General features: G+C 40.9%; 1 protein-coding gene across 2 annotated transcripts in view; it reads right to left on the bottom strand.

The window, feature by feature from the left end:
• ANO5 (anoctamin 5) overlaps positions 1–2,165 on the bottom strand; it is a 143,076-nt gene extending 140,911 nt beyond the window's left edge. For both annotated transcript variants that reach the window (XM_036763198.1, XM_036763197.1), the window contains exon 1: positions 1,976–2,165. In XM_036763198.1, coding sequence (XP_036619093.1) covers positions 1,976–2,033 — 58 coding nt within the window. In that variant the 5' untranslated portion in view covers positions 2,034–2,165. The remainder of the gene's footprint in view (positions 1–1,975) is intronic.
• Positions 2,166–17,915: the final 15,750 nt, after the last annotated feature.

The following is a 17,915-nucleotide window of genomic DNA, read 5'->3' as shown; positions in this document are numbered from 1 at the left end:
GACCTTCCTTATATGGAGGTTTTGGAGTTCATGGTTCTGGCCTCCAGTTGGAGGGTCCAGAGGGGAAGAGGATATTGATGAGATTTGGACTTGATGTAAGGAAAAACTCTCTAACACTGGAATAGGCTGCCTTGACAAGTATGGGTTTCTCTCAGTAAAAGATCTTCAAGTGAAGGCTAGATGATTTTATTTTTGTATGTTGCAAAATGAAAAGATATTCCGAAAAGATGTTTGCAAACATCTGAGCTCCATGGCAACAGCTACTATTAAAGGGGATTCCTATGCAGGTACAGAGAATTGAGTTTAAAGCTGGAAGGGACTTCTGAGGACACATAGTTCAACTCCCTCACTGTACAGATCTGGAAACTGAGGCCTGTAGGGGTTAACTGACTTGCCCAGTGTCATGGAGGAAGTAAGTTGCAGACCGGGAGAAGCCATATATCCTTTGTCTTGAGATTCAATGCCCTTCAGTGCTCTAGATGGCTTCCCAGGTCCCTTCCAATTCTGAGAGACACCAGGCCTCCTTTCAAAGTTTCTGAAAACATTCCAAGACCGCAACAAAGCATGCAATGAACTTCTTCAGGGAGGACACAGTGGTCCTGAAGATTTCATCCCAAATTTGTATGCTATAATCACCTCATTCCACTAAATTACAGACTATATCTTTTTTGTTAAACATGTACAGTAGGGCAACAGAAAACAGGATTGTGAAAAGGCCTTAAAAGGACCGAATATGTTCACGGAGGATTAAAGGGCAAAGTCAAAACTTGCCAAAGAGTAAAAGTTAGGACATACATAGTGAACCAGACCAGGTAAGACTTTCAGGGTTACAACTGTTTTTATAGATCCTGTTTTGTTTATGGTACTCCAGACAATGTACATGTCCCACACCAGTGTGACAGCCAGGATTTCACGCCCATTCTTAAATGAGGGGGGAAGGAAGCAATAAAATTGAAGTGGTCCATTTGCTGTGAACTCGGGTGCCATGCCCACCTCCTCCTCACCCAAGCTTCTTGAGGGCATCTCCTGGAATCAACATCAGGGGCACATCCTTTCCTGAAGCAGCTGATTTTACAGCAGCCACCGCCCGGAAAATGTGAGTGGTGCCCCGGTGTTCAGTTCTGGCCCCCACATGGCTGACTCTCCCAGCCTGGCCCAGGTACACAGAGCTGGGTCTCCCACCCCTCTCAACCGTGCTACCATCCCTGGTCCTAGCTTTCACCCCCGCCCATCCGGTCGCCTGCTGTCTCCATTACTCAGCGCCGCTCGAAGGGGGAGGCCTCCCCGCCCCACCCCGCCCTCCACCCCCATCAATAGTAGGAAGGAAGGCTCCCTCCCTTAGAGGCTGCCCCAAAACCGCAGAGTCAAAGCTGGAGACGAGGCTGTCCCCAGTTTCAGGGCAGGGTTGGGCGCATGGAGAAGGGGGCATAAACGCATCTCCTGAGCATTCTTGGGGGGCGCAAGCTGGGGCATTGAGAGCGGGCGCTGTCCGCCCTCCTGGCCAAGGAGGAGCCCAGGAGGACGCGTTCCTGGAATCGAATAGACTTGGCTATGCCCCGGACCTCCCTGCGCTAGGCGAACCGGGATCTACCCACGCGCTTAGCCCCAATCCCTTACTGCCTTCCCCTGTCCAGGCCCAGAGCGGCCCCACGTGGGGGCCCGGGCAGCAGCTGCGGGAACCTCAGTCGAGAGAGAGAGAACCCAGGGTTCAGCTCGAATGGCAGCGGGAAGGAACACTAGCACCCAGGCCCCAGGCCTCCGCGTCCCCGCCCGGGGCTGCCGGATGCTCGCCTGCCCACCAGGATCCCTGCGCCTCCGTGGATCTGAGCTCAGGACTGGGGGAACAGATAGGCAACCAGCCCACCCGATCTTCCTTCCCCCGTTTCCACCGGCTGGCCTGCGACCCCACCCTCGCTCCTATCCTGCCAGTCGTCACCGGTCCCCCTTCCCCCAGGGAGTGGGGAAAGGAACCTACCATCTGTGGCCACCATCTCGATGAGCGTCTCGCTCCCGCGCTTGGCCAGCCGGTTCATGGCTCCGCAGTGGCCGCCCTGGGGCCCGCCCGGCGGCTGTAGCGGCAGCCCCAGCAGACGCACGGGAAAGTTTCCGAGAAGAGCCGAGAGAGGGCTGGGGATCAGAGCTGGAGGAGGGGACCGCCTCCTCCCTCCTGCTGGTCTCCTCCTCCCTTCCTCTCCTCCCTTCTCCGCCTTTATTCTCCTTCGGGGATCCCCTCCCTCCTTTCCTACTTCCCTCCCCCCTTCCCACCCAGGCTCCACGGAGGCCGCAGCAAGTCCGAGGTAGGCTCACTCCAATCAAGTTACTTTGTGTCCGAGAAGAAAAGCCCGCCCCTTAAAGGGCAGCACGACCACAGACTGTCTTTGGGAGGGAGGGGCGTGGGCGTGGGCGTGGAGTGAGCCTCTGGGTGCAGAGAGTGGTGGGTCGCGCTTTGCAGAGCGCGATTGTTGAAGATCCGGAGGAGACAGCAGTAGCAAGCGACAGAATCCTTCTTTGACTTGTTAGGTGGTGAATTGTGTTTTGGATTCATCTGGAGAGTTTTTGGGTTTTTTTAATAGATTTATTTAGCGCTTACTATATGACACGCTTTAAAAATATCATCTCATTTGAAGCTCCCAACAACTCTGTGAAGTAGGTGAGGAAACTGAGGCCAACAGTTTAAGTGACTTGTCCAGAGTCGAAAAATTGGTCTCTTGAGATCAAATTTGACTCGGGTCTTCCCGACTCAAAGCAAAGCTCAGCTAGCTTTTTTCTTGCACGTACAGTAGAAGTGAACCTATCTAGCTTGTTGCTGTGGTCCAAGACACCTCACCTCCCTGTGTCTCAGTTTCCCTATTTGTAAAATGAGAGGATTATACTAAATGGCCTCCCTTCCAATTCAAGATCTACAATCCTACGATTTATTAAAAGCTAACAGTGAGCAATGCAGGGATCTAATAATGATAGCTAGCATTTACACAAGGCTTTAAGGTGCGCAAAGCTCATTACAAATATTTATCTCATTTTATCCTATCAACCCCAGGAATTAGATGCTATCAATCCCCATTTTACCAACTACGTCACTAAGGCAGAGATTAAGCCTCTTGTCCAAAGCATATGAACTTGAGTTAGCAGTAAGTCACCAATAGCCCTGGGGTTAGTGAGTACCCAGGGTAGTGGGAGTCTATCCCCAAACCTGAATTTGTCTCCTCTCCCTCTCCTACCTTGTTTGGCTATGTTTCCCCTCCCCCTTCATTTTCTTTCATCATAAATTCAAAGCAGGAAAGGCCCTATGGAATTATCCATTACAACCTCATTTTATAAATAAGGAAACTTGAGACTTTGATGTTAAAATCTGAACCCAGGTCCTCTGTGAATCTATAATTCTTTCTATTAGACTGCTCAGGTTTACCTCCTGAGCTTCCTTTTTCCTCTAGGCCTCCACCCCGCAACACCTTCAAGGTAGGTATTTTGGATCTTGTAAGACCTAACGGGTGGAGAACCTGAGGTCTCAAGGCTACATATGGCCCTCTGGGTCCTCAAGTGTAGCCCTTTGACTGAATCCAAATTTCACAGAACAAATCCCCTTAATAAAAGGATTTGTTCTGTAAAACTTGGAGTCCTTTAAAAGACCACACTCAAGGACCTAGAAGGCTACAGGTGGCCTTGAGGCTACAGGTTCCTCACCCCTGAGAGCAGTTAGTGGTTGATAGTGGAAATTCTCACTCTGGTGTTGTTGCCTTCTGGCTAAGATTGTTACTTTAAAGTGTATCTCCTTATGATTATATTGAATTGTAGGGTTACTGTTTTGTCTGGCACTTCACTTTCTTTATCCAATGGATACATTTCACAATCTATTTAGAAGTGCTGGGCTAATTAACAGGACTGAAGTGGAGTTTGGGAGAGCATCTACTTTTTGTTTTTAATAACATGGATCATTTCATTCTTTTCAATTTATCCCTATTTCCACCACTTCATTCTTCTTTGACTCTGGCCTGTGCTTTCCAATCACTATTACATACAATTGCTACAGTAATCATCCTAAAACAAATGCTTTTTTAAAAAATTCTCATATTTTATTATTTGATATTTTAGTTTTCAACATTGATTTCCACAAGATTTTGAGTTACAAATTTTCTCCCCATTTCTACCCTCCCCCCACTCCAAGATGGCATATATTCTGATTGTCCCATTCCCCAGTCAGCCCTCCCTTCTGTCACCCCACTCCTCCCCCGCCCCATCCCCTTTCCTCTTACTTTCTTGTAGGGCAGGATAGATCTCTATGCTCCATTCGCTATATATCTTATTTCTCAGTCACATGCAAAAACAACGTTTTTTTTTTGAGCATCTGCTTTTAAAACTTTGAGTTGCAAATTCTCTCTCCTCTTCCCTTCCCACCCACCCTCCCTAAGAAGGCAAGCAATTCAACCTAGGCCACACATGCATCATTATGCAAAACACTTCCACAATAAACATGTTGTGAAAGACTAACTATATTTCCTTCCATCCAATCCTGTCTCCCATTATTCAATTTTCTCTCTTTACCCTGTCCCTTTTCAAAAGTGTTTGCTTTTGATTACCTCCTCCCCTTTCTGCCATCCCTTCTATCATCCCCCCTTTTATCCCCTACTTTCCTGTTGGGTAAGATACCCAATTGAGTGTGTATGTTATTCCCTCCTCAAGTTAAATCTGATGAGAGCAAGATTCACTCATTCCCCCTCACCTGCCCCTTCTTCCCTTCCAACAGAACTGCTTTTTCTTGCCACTTTTATGTGAGATAATTTACCCCATTCTATCTCTCCCTTTCTCCCTCTCTCAATATATTCCTCTCTCATCCCTCACTTTTATTTTTTTTTTTTTTAGATATCATCCCTTCATATTCAACTCACCCTGTGCCTTCTGTCTGTATATACCCTAATACTGAGAAAGGTGTCATGGATTACAAACATCATTTTTCCATGTAGGAATGTAAACAAAACAGTTCAACTTTAGTTAAGTCCCTTATGATTTTTCTTTCTTGTTTACCTTTTCAAGCTTCTCTTGATTCTTGTATTTGAAAATCAAATTTTCTGTTCAGCTCTGGTCTTTTCACTGAGAAAGCTTGAAAGTCCTCTATTTTATTGAAAATCCATATTTTTCCTTGGAGCATGATACTCAGTTTTGCTGGGTAGGTGATTCTTGGTTTTAATCCTAACTCCTTTGACCTCTGGAATATCATATTCCAAGCCCTTTGACCCCTTAATGTAGAAGCTGCTAGATCTTGTGTTGTTCTGATTGTGTTTCCACAATACTCAAATTGTTTCTTTCTGGTTGCTTGCAGTACTTTTTCCTTGACCTGGGAACTTGGGAATTTGGCAACAATATTCCTAGGAGTTTTCTTTTTGGAATTTTTTCAAGAGGTGATCAACGAATTCTTCCAATTTCTATTTTACCTTCTGGTTGTAGAATATCAGGGAAGTTTTCCTTGATAATTTCTAGAAAGATGATGTCTAGGTCCTTTTTTGGATCATGGCTTTCAGGTAGTCCAATCATTTTTAAATTATCTCTCCTGGATCAATTCTCCAGGTCAGTGGTTTTTCCAACGAAATATTTCACATTGTCTTCCATTTTTTCATTTCTTTAGTTCTTTTTTATAATATCTTGATTTCTCATCAAGTCACTAGCTTCCACTTGCTCCAATCTAATTTTTAAGGTGGTATTTTCTTCAGTGATCTTTAGGACCTCCTTTTCTATTTGGCTAATTCTGCTTTTCAAGGCATTCTTCTCCTCATTGGCTTTTTGGAGTTCTTTTGCCATTTGGGTTATTTATTTTTTAAGGTGTTATTTTCTTCAGTATTTTTTTGGGTCTCCTTTAGCAAGTCATTGACTTGTTTTTCATGGTTTTCTTGCATCACTCTCATTTCTCTTCCCAATTTTTCCTCTACTTCTCTTACTTGCTTTTCCAAATCCTTTTTGAGCTCTTCCAAGGCCTGAGACCAATTCATATTTTTCTTGGAAGCTTTTGATGTAGGCTCTGACTTTGTTGACTTCTTCTGACTGTATGTTTTGATTTTCTTTGTCACCAAAAAAAGATTCTAAAGTCTGAGTCTGAGTCTGTTTTCACTGTCTGTTCATATTCCTAGCCAACTACTTGACTTTGAGCTTTTTGTCAGGGTGTGACTGCTTGTAAAGTAGAGAGTACTTTGTGCCACCAACCAGGACTGCGACACACATCCAAGCAGGGCACAGCAAGAGAACCTCCCTCTGTGCCAGCAAAGTGCTCCTTGCATTCTGGCGCTGATTGCCTGCTTGGTTCCTCCCACCAGGTGGGCCAAGGACTCTGGAAGCATCTGACACTGGAGTTCTAGAAGGAGCTTCCTGCTGCTGCCACTGCCACCACCACTTCACCTCCTCTGCCCCCAGGGCTTAGGCTGGACCATTGTCACCCTGATCCAGCAGTTTTTCCACTAACCTCCTCTACGGTCTTTGGCATTTGTGGGTTGAGAAGTCTGGTAACTGCCACAGCTCAATGATTCATGGCCCTCAGGCCTGCTCCACCCCACTCCTGGTCTGGTCTGTCCTGGTGCAGCCCACACTGGGCTGCACTCTGCTCCCAGCACTGTGCAATAGACCCTTCCCGGTAACCATCCAGGCTGTCCTGGGCTGGAGACCTGCTTCCTTCTGCTATTTTGTGGGTTCCACAGTTCTAGAATTTGTTCAGAGCCATTTTTTACAGATGTTTGGGGGGACTGGGGGGAGAACTTACGCAAGTTCCAGCTGCCATCTTGGCTCCACCCCCAAAACAAATGCTTTTAAAAAGAATGCCATTCTCCACCTTGCAATGCCCCCCCCCATTGCCTGTAAGGGCAACTAGGTGGTGTACTGGATGGAATGCTGGGCATGGAGTCTGGAAAACCTGAGTTCAAATTCATCTTCAGACACTGTGTGAACCTGGTTTGCCTCGGTTTTCTTATCTGTAATATTAGCTAGAGAAGGAAATGGAAAATCACTCCAAAAGGGCAGCTAGGTGGCACAGTGGATATAGTGCTCGGCCTGGAATCAGGAAGATTCATCTTCCTGAATTCAAATCTGGCCTCAGTCCCTTACTAGATGTGTGACCTTGGTCAAGTCACTTCACCCTGTTTGTCTCAGTTTCCTCATCTGTAAAATGAGCTGGAGAAGGAAATCCCAAGAAAACCCCAAATGGGGTCATGAAGAAGTGGACATGATTGAACAATAATTGCACACTACATAAAAACTAAACTTTACTATCATGCTTTCATGGTCCTCTTGGCTTATAGAATTCTGTTACACTTGCTAGGCATATGATTCAGGTGCTATAAAGATACAAGTATCCGCCCAGACACCTAGAACTAGGCTTTGCACCTTGCAGGCATTTGAAAAACCAACTAATTCACAGCTATTCTAACTCTAAGATATTATGATGTTGTAAATGTAGCTGTTGTGATGTATATATGATGAATATAGATGTATCATGTTGTATGGGTAGAAATGATACAGCTTGGCAACAGATTGGACTTGCATGCCAGTGAGAAGTAGAGGATGACAGCAAGTTTGTGAGTCCTGGTGACTCAGAATAGTGGTTTCCTTGATAGTAATAGGAAAATTGGGAAGATGGGATAATTTTGGACGAAAGATAAATGAGTTCCGATTTGATCATGTTCAGTTTGAGATATCTATGGGAAGTACAGTTCCAGATGTCCAAATGGTGATTTGTGATGTGAGACTAGAAGTCAGGAGAGAAGTTAAAGCTGACAAATAGATCTTAACATCAGCTGCATAAAGATCATTGAATCCATGGAAGCTTATGAGATCAACAAGCAAAATAATGTAGAGGAAGAAGAGAAGAGGACCCAGAACAGACCTTCGACTGATATCCATATTAGTGGACCTGGGCTGGAGGAATATTCAACCAAAGAGACTGAGAATGAATGGTCGGACAGGTAACAAGAGAACAAGGAGAGAGCAGAGGATAGCCTTGAGCGAAGAAAGTATCTAGGAGAAGAGGGTGATTAAAATTATCAAAGGTTTCAAAGAGGTCAAGAAGCATGAAGACTGAGAAAAGGCCATTAGATTTGGCAAGTAAGAGGTTACTGGTAACTTTGGAGAGAGCAGGTTCAGTAGAATGATGAGGTTGGAAGCCAAACCTCAGAGGGTCTAGAAGAGAATGAGAGAAGTGGAGGCACCAATTGTAGATGTCTTCCTCAAGGAGTTTAGACAATGAAAGTCAACATATGTATGTATGTATGTATGTACACAAAATATACACATACCACATATTGTATATATACTATATACAACAATTATGTATTTATATATCATACATGATATATAAATACAATTGTATATATACTCACATATATATAACATATAATTATATATGTGTATACATATATGTATATGAGTGAGTGTGTGTGTATGCGTGTGTGTGTGTGTTTATAGCTGTCATTGCTTCTAAGGATGGCTGGCTCAAGCGAGGCTTTTTAAAAGATGGAGATGAAATGGACATTTTTGTAGGCAGCAGTGAAGGAGTTAATGAATTGGGAGAGACTGAAGGTTAGTGAAAAGGGGGAGATGATTAAGGGAGCAATCCATTGGAGGAGATGTGATGGAATGGGATCAAGGATGCATACTCTTAGTCTCCCCTTGGGGTACTGGGAAGCTCTAGACAGAAGGTAGACACCAAGAATTAAATAATAACATATGAAGTATAAAAAGGAAAGGGATAATACTCTTCCATGTGGTTTATGATTGTGTCGAATGAGTGGAGAAACAAGAACTCTCTCATTTTTCTCTCCCTCTCTACCTGTTTCCAGCTCTGCACCTTTCTGCCTTCTTCTGTGTGACTCACTCTTTCTGTCTCTCTCCAAATCTGGCTGTCTCATGATCTCTTCCTTCTTTGGTCTTTCTATCTATCCTAATTCTCCTCCAAACCTACATCTTTCTTTCTGGTCTTTAACTACTCATAAAATGGAACTAAAATACAAATTTAACACCATAGGTTTTTGTAGTTATGAAATAAATTTTTATATTGTTATTTTTAAATGTATCAGAATAAAGATTTACATTTCTCAAAGAAAATATAGACAACATTCTTCTCCTCCCCCCTTTACATCTGTTATTATTGCCTATTTGCTATTGTTGGTTTTCCTTTGGATGCCTGGCTATTAATTCAATTAAGCTAACATTTATAAAGAACTTAATATATTTAAGCTATTGTGTTAGGCACTGAGGGAAGGCAAAGATAAATCACCCAGTGTCACTGCTCTCAAGGAGAGGCAACATGGCATAGTGAAAAAATCATGAGATTTGGAATTAGGAGATATGGGTTTATTCTAGTGGATAGAAGATTCCTTAGCAAAGATTTTGATGTCTTGGAGAATCACTTTATTTGTTGTTGTTGTTGTTGTTTTTTGTTTTGTTTTGTTTTTGTTTGTTTTTGGGAGGGCAATTGGGGTTAAGTGACTTGCCCAGAGCTAGTACATGTGTCAAGTGTCTGAGGCCACATATGAACTCAGGTCCTCCTGACTCCAGGGCCGGTGCTCTACTCACTGTGCCACCTAGCTACCCCAAGAATCACTTTCTTCATCTTTAAAGCAGTGATGATATTATTTTTAAAGAGCTACATAAAACTGAGCTCCTATTATTCAGAAACTTACAATCTAGTAAGGGACAAAAAGCTAGGGGCAGCTAGGTGGTGCAGTACATAGAGCACCCCTGTAGAGTCAGAAAGACTTGAGTGCAAATTTGCCCTCAGATACTTCCTAGCTGTGTGACCCTGGGAAAGTCATTTAATGTCTGTTTGCCTCAGTTTTCTCATCTGTAAAATGGAGATAACAAAGCTCCTACCTCCCAGGGTTGTCGTGAGGATCAAATGAGGTATTTGAAAGCACTTAGCACAGTGCCTGACACATAGTAAGCTAAATAAATATTAGTTTTCTTTCTTCAAATATAATAATAATATATTCAAATATAACAATAATTTATAATATAGATGTCCCAAAAGTCTTAGTGCCGTTTTAAGCAATAAAGGCTTAAAACGGCACTAAGACTTTTGGGACACCCTATATATGTACCAAGGGAGGTACAAGAAAAGCATCATAATGGACATAGGGAAAGAGGAGATCACTTTCAATTGGGAGGATTGAGGAAGGCTTCATGGGGAAAAGTGACATTTGATTTGAGTCTCAGATTTAAAAAAAAATAGCTTTCTAGGAATATAGTTCAGTGGATACAGCCAGTTCATCTGAAAAAAAATAAAAAAACAAACAAAAAATAAATAAAACTTCCAGGAACTTGATGTGAGCCAATAATGTACCATGGCAGTAAAGAGGGCTACAATCCTAGGTTGCACTAAGAGAATTATGGAAAGTGACCAGAATCAGAGAAGTCACCATCCCTCGTACCATACTATGAGCCGATCAGAAGATATCTGGAATATTCTAGATACCATATTTTAGGATGGACATTATTATCAGTGTTCTAGATCTTCTACAGTAGGATTTCTAGAATGAAGATTATATATTATAATATATGATTGGTGGGATGGGGCTGTCTTTTTTGCTGTCTTTAAGTATTTATATGGATGAAGGACACTATATGTTCTGCATGGTTTGAGAAATCAGGACTAGAAGTAAATGGGGGTGGGGGGAATTGTAGAGAGACTTTTTTAAGAACAAAGGAAAAATTTTTCTAAAAATTAACATCTTTCCAAGAGGGAAATGACCTTCATTGGAAAGCAGTGGGCTATCCCTTCACAAGAGTTCTTCAAACAAACATTGAATAAATGCTTACTGAGATAGCTAGGGAGTATTAGATAGTGGTCACTGACCTGGAGTGAGGAAAACCTGAGCTTAAATCTAGCCTCAGACACTTATTAGCTATGTGACTTTTGTTAAGTCTCTTAACTTTTCAGCCTCAGTTTAATTATTATCTGTAATACGGAAACAGTAATGCCCATGTCCTAGGATTTTTGTGAAGATCAAATATTTATAAGATATATATGTATATAAATAGATAATTGATATATTTCTTTATAAGCCTTAAAACACCATATAATTGCTAGTTGCTATGACGATGATGGTGATGATGATGATAATGATGATGATGATGATAATTCCTATTCAGTTATAATTTGAGGTTAGATGGTATGTGTGGTGCCTTCTGTCTCAGAGATTCTGTAATATAAATGAGTAGAATTTTAGCAGAAAGAGTTTTGTGTATGTGTGTATGTATGTGTTATAATCAAGAGATTATTGCAATAATCTAGGCAACAAGTAATGAAGATCTGATTTAGGATACTGGTGATAAAATTGGCGAGGAGGGCATGGATGGGAGAGATGCTATGTAGATAAAACCATCATATTCTATGTCCTTCTTAAAATATACTTCCCAGAAGTGAACATAAAAATACCACAGAACACAGAACATGATGCTGCCCACATCTGACCTGGGCAGAACTCAGTGGGACAAACACTTCTTAAATCGTAGAAAGTAAAGGGATGAAAAATGGACCTGTTATTTCAATGGCATGAGGAGCTCCCATTGAGCAAACTTCTTCTATGGAAGCAAGTAAGCAAACAACTTCTCCTTCAGTTATAGCCTTAGAAACCTGTCTAGAAGACTGAGAACTTAAGTCATTTGCAATTTGCCAAGGGTCACACAGCCAGTATGTGTCAAAGGCAAGACTTGAACCCAAGTCTTCCAGCCAGCTCTTTATCCCTTATACTGTGTTGCATCTCAGTTGAAACTATGCTGCTCTTAAGATGGTCTGAGATCATTTTCACATTTTAAGATTCCATGTTAGAGCCAACAGAAACATCAAAATCTTCTCATATTAATTACTCTCTAGCCATGGTTCTCCGTACTCATGGGAAAAAATACATACGCACATATATATGCTCATGTAGATACTTATATAATTATATTGTATTATAGTACATATTATGTTCTATTGTATTCTGTTATTATATCATATCATGTTACATTACATCATATTATATTACAACCAAGTGTAAGACCTTATAATGATCCCTTTTAAATTTCATATTACCAGCTTTATACATATTCTAGCTTGCCTGCCCAGGTCTTAATGAATCCTGACTTCTATCACCCAGTATATTAGCTATTCATCTCCACTTCACATCCCCTACAAATTTAATAAGCATGCCATCTATGCCTTTATCCAAATAATCGACAAAATAATAAGCAGGTTAAAGCATTTTTAACTCTGTCAAACAAACTCTGTTAAACCATGCACAGATCCCTGGGGCTCTCCCTGAGGGCTTCCTTTACATTATCCAAGAACCATTCATCACTACTGTTTGAGTCCAGCCATTCAATCAATTCTTCATCTATCTAATTGTCCTATCATAAGACCCATATCCTTACAGCTTTTCCATAAAAATCTCTCTGCATTTCACTGGGTGTTAACAGCTCACATTTATATTGTACATTTTGTTTTCAGGGCATCTTGCCCAAGATAACCCTGGGGTTAGGTAGCATAAAGTCTATTTACAGTTTGAAAGATAGCTTATACTATCAGAATCTTCTGAAAATTTTTAGCAAGAGGTACCCCTTGCTATTTTCTTCAAGAGACAGGCAGAAAAGTTCTATAGCAGCTCTTTTCTACTTACATTTTTTGACGTTCCCATAACATTTGGTTTTCTGGTGGGTTGTCACAGCCACAGCATCACTTCCCAGGGTCGTCCTTTGTCTTTCATTTATAATTATGACAAATCTTTGTCAAAAAATGATGCTAATTCAGAAAAAAAAATGGCCCTTTCTCCCTTTATATGCCCTGATAGGAGAATCTTTCCCATCTTCCAATTTCTCTGTGACCCTTCTAATGAAATGAGCATGAGTAGCATCTTACTCATCTGTGCTTTCAGCAATTCCATCTAAAAACACTGCAAAATGTTCCCCTGTAAGTTGGCCGTAGAAATCTCCAGTCAATTCATGAATGTGTTCAGTCACTGTGTTGAGTAAGAAAACATATTTTCAAAGATTCTGGATTTTTTTTTCTAGGACAAAGAATGAAAGAAGCCTTTAATAAACATTCTGTCCTGAAGCCACTATCTGCAAATGGCTTAGATAAATTTACAATTATCTAAATAGGACAGAGCAAAGCTTGCTTGACATGAGATTTCATTCAGTTTATCAACTAGTGTAAACATCTTACACTCTCTTTGTAAAACCTGCTTTATCAAATCTTTTCTTTCCATTTTTCTTTGAGTTTACTGACCCCTTCTTTATGACTTTTTTCATAGTAAATTATATCCTTTTGCAAATGACCTATTTTTTTTTGTTTTGTTTTTGAAAATGAGATGCATTTTTTTGTTGTTGCTGTTCACAACACTGGAAAAATACCCTCCCCATTTCTTTAGAAACGCATGGCCTATTGTCTTTTATCTATTGTCATTAATGTGGTAAAGAATGCAGATTTGTTTTACTGGATAATTTTCAATTAAAAAGGGACCTTTTTTTTTAATGGCCACAATGGAGACTGAGTGAGTAGTATAATCCCATCAGACTTGTATAATACTGCTTAACCAATTGTTATCAAAACACTTTGAATTAGGCTCCTGATAATGTTTACAAATGTATAAACTTTATGTAAAATATTCCCATGGTATGAAATACTCAGATGAACTTTTATTATTCTCGGCTTCTATCCAAAAAACCTGAAAAATTTGAAAAATGGTATCCCCTCCCCCTACTATGCTAAGAATTGCTCCTTATTTTAAGCATTTAGTTCAAAATATTAGAGATAAAAGTTTTATTAAAAGAAAGGGGATTGAATATTATTGTGCCATGAGAAATGAAGAGACATTTTCAGAGAAAAGTGGGAAAACCTGTATGGCCTGACAAAGGGCAAAGTAGGACCAGGAGAACAATTTATACAATGATAATGACATTATAGAGTAAAACAACTTAGAAAGACTTTAGGACTCTAATCAACATCATGATAAACAAGAAGTCCAAAAGAACAAAGATCGAACTTACCCCTCACCTCCTAACTGAAAGATGGTGAACTTTGTTGTTTGTCCTTTGTTCTCAAAGAGGACCATGACATCGAAGTGATGCCATGACATGCAAGTGAGTTGGATTTAAGTGAGACAGGGCTGTGCAAAGTCACCAACCTCACTTTCTCCTCCAGAGCCATCTGGGTCCAGTGTCAAGATCTACCATATTTCCCCATGTATAAGATGCACCTTAATTTTGGAGCCCGAAATTTGAAATAAAATGTATTACATAAAGTTATTGAACTCAAGTTCTATTCATCTGCTCATAGCTTTCAGGCATCTTTTGGGCAAGTCCGGTGCATGTACACATGCTTAGTTCATTCCATTTTATGAACCTGAAGCACCAGTTGTGTCCTCCTTTGAAATCAGTAACTTCTCTTTCATCAGCAATTCTTCTTGCCTCATGCTGAACCATCTTTGTCGACACAGGAATTCCGATTGCCCTATGCTCTTCAATCGATATCTTCAGTTCCCTCTCTAAATCAGGCCATTTTGCTGACTTGCCTCTCATGGCCTTCTTCTGCCGTGGCATTTTCAGCAGGGTTTCTTCTTCCCGTAGCCAGTCTTGGATTGTTTTCTCAGGTGGAGGAGGACCAAACTTACGTTCAGCATGCACAATTTCCGTTCACTTTTGTAAACTGGATCACTTTTAATTTGGATTCAACACTGTACGAAAATCTTTTCTGAGCCATTTCTGGGCAGAAAATGGTAAAACATAACCTAATATGCCGGTAACAAATGTGAAACAATGAGTGCAAAGACAACAAGTACAGAAAAAGCAGGAAATGCAAGTAAAAAAAATCTACAACCACTGTATAAGATGCACCTAGTTTTTAGACCCCAAATTTTTCAAAAAAGGGTGCATCTTATACATGGGGAATTATGGTAGATCAGGATAGCTAAAGATGGCCCAGACAGTGAATTTTAAAATGAAGAAAGAAACATACATTTTCAAACATGGCAAATGTGGAAGTTTGTTTCAGTGGACTATGTCACTATATATTAAGAAATTGGGGGGGGGGATGTTTTTCCCCAATTTGCTCCATGGGGGTACAGTTAGTGGGAGGAATAGATTAATTTTTAAAAAGCATAGGAGAAATTTTCTGTTAGGGCTTTATTTATTTATTTTGGGGCTCTTTTTTATTTATTCCATAGAGGGAAAGGGTAGGGTCAAGTTAATAAAAATGCATGGTTACTGAAAAAAAAAAATAAAACAATAAACTTTTCACTAAAAAAGAAAGGGAAAACATATAACTAAGTATTCATAGAAGCTTTCTTTGTCAAGCAAAAACAGAACTTGGTTACTGAATGGGTGCCTTTCAACTGAAAATGTCTAAAAAATTTGTGGTACAGGAATATAAAAAGCTATTATTGTGGTGTAAAATTTGACAAATATAAGGAATTCAGAGAAATAGGGGCAACTTAAATGAAAGGAATACAGGTTGAAGAAAGTAGAACATAGAGAAAAAACTGCACATTGATTACAATAATGCAAACGATAACCACACTTAAAACCTGTTGAATTCTGATGAACTTATATCACCAATTTCCAGCCTTGAGAAATGATAATGAAACGTACTTCCTTTCTCACAGTAAGTACAGGGGTGGGGGTGGGGGAGGTTATCTATTTAACAACTCCCCCCCACCTCCCATTTTACAGATGAGGAAAAGTTTCAATGGTTTATCCAAGATAACAGAGGTAAATATATATCAGACAAGATTTGAGTCCAGTCTCCTGACTCCACATCTTGAGTCCTTTCCAATGTACTGTTTTTGCTTGGCTTTGCTTGTATGTTTCCTGTGTTACAAGAACAATTCAATGTGGTATAGGGGCTTGTGGCTGGGTTCCAGTTAAGGGTAAATGACTATTGTAAAAGCAAAAGGCAACTCTAACTTGTAAAGGATAAAAATAATGATAGTAAAAGAAGGAAAACAAACCCTTGAATGAACAAACATTAGTCTCAAAGGTCTACATAAATCTCCAGAGTCATTTATAGTCATGAATTTGAAGTCTCTTCACAATGAGACTCCATAAATACAGCCTTCTTGCCCTGATACTTTTCACTAATCTCTGGGGTAGGAGGTGGCGGGGGGGTGATCTCCCTCTCTCCAGGTTACTACAGCATTGCTCACCTCCTTTCTGTAGCATACTATTAGTATTGTAAATAGCAAAACCCAACCAAGCCACAAGGCATAGGTAAACAGGACTATAAGCAGTACGGATACCTTTTCATCAGTGGGAAATAGAAGTATTACCTGAGACATTTGAGAAACAGTAAAGGTGGTTGCTATTGCCAGTACATTGAAACATTGTCTACAGGCCCATTTCCTCTGGACAGGTTTGGGTTATCTGTGGAGAGAAAGCCATCCACTAATAAGCTGTCTGGGGCTAGAGAAGAGTATGGGCATAATGTGTAGGTTCCTGGACGATCTCCCCTTTCCACAGGACTTTTCAGTGTCATTGACCTTCAGGAAACATGCTGGAGAAACAACTGTGACAAATCTATTTCTCCCCACTGTGGGTCCATAGTTCTGCTTGGTATCTTCCACCAAAGGAGTGGGTCGATTCACCAGTAGGATGAGTCTGCAATGACAAAGGAACTCAGTTACAATTCAGGCTGCTTATCTGACAAGGAAATTGCCCTGGAATTCTGCTACATCATACTAGAGACGTGCTTAAGAACTTCATATATAAATACTTTGTGGGTACCATGGAAACAACTTCTCCTTCCCCTGTTACTTTAGAGGAGACACAATCGCATGGGGGCAGTAGCATTAGCCAGGGTTGAGCATTTACCCCTCCAGAATAAAAAGACTGAAGCTTCTGAGAACAGAATCTTGAGCTGGGATGAAACATCAACTTGATGGGATACCCTGTATTTTGGTTACCTAAATTTCAGCAGAGTTCTTCAGCTTTCAACTCAATGAATGGGACCAATCCCCCCACTTCTCTCAATCCTCAGATATGGACACCCCATGATGCCTCTGGTTACAGATCTGACCTGGCTTTCAGGTTATATCTACTATTTTCCAGTATCAGATCTCTCTTCCTCTGTCCTTGGAAAGGCTGACTCTTCTCTATCACCCAAGTCTTTTCATAATTGCTCTCATAGGAACACAGCATCAGAGACTTAGAGATAGAGAAGCTGTATCAATCAGCTAGTTGGACTTTTTCATTTTACAGATGAGGGAACTGAGGCCTAGAGAGGTTGCGATCTGACCAAGGTCATGAATGTACTGATATGCAGAATTGGGATTTGAACCTGTTTCTCCAAATCCAATTTTCTTTTCTACTGTACCACGTGTGACATGCTAGTTCTGCCTCCAAGGATGATTGAGAGTTAAAAAATGATGGTGTATAGGACAATATCATGGAACTTAGACTCCTTGAGGTCAGAGATTGTCTCATTTTTGTCTTTCCATCCTCAGTGCCTCGATTAAGAACTTGGATGCTGGACAGCTTTAATGAAGATTTGTTGAAGACTAGCCCATCCAGATTAACAGGGCCAATCTCCTAGTGTTGGGATATCTAGCAGCAACCCTGTTCCAGTTCCTGCAAGATGCTGTTGAGTCCCAGTCACTCAGGAGCCAACAAAAATAGGATGTGCTTAATGAATCTTGTGGCTTTAATGGCTTCTTGTCCCTTGTGAATTGGTACTGAAAATTCAACCTCCTTCTTTTGTAACAGGTGAGATAAAAGGAACTTTGGTAATAGGAAAATTGGGACTGAGGGGTAGGGCTTCCCAGGAATGGAAGATTCCTTTTACAAAAAGAGTAATTCTTTTCTGTGCTTTCATTGAGTTTTCAACCATGCCATACTTTTCATGATTCTATGTAGGGTTTTCTTAGCAAAGATACTAGAGTAGTTTGCCATTTCCTTCTCCAGCTCATTTTTAC

The sequence above is a fragment of the Trichosurus vulpecula genome, chromosome 6, assembly GCF_011100635.1.
Source record: "Trichosurus vulpecula isolate mTriVul1 chromosome 6, mTriVul1.pri, whole genome shotgun sequence".
Lineage (NCBI taxonomy): Eukaryota > Metazoa > Chordata > Mammalia > Diprotodontia > Phalangeridae > Trichosurus > Trichosurus vulpecula.
This window is presented reverse-complemented; position numbering and strand designations above follow the sequence as displayed.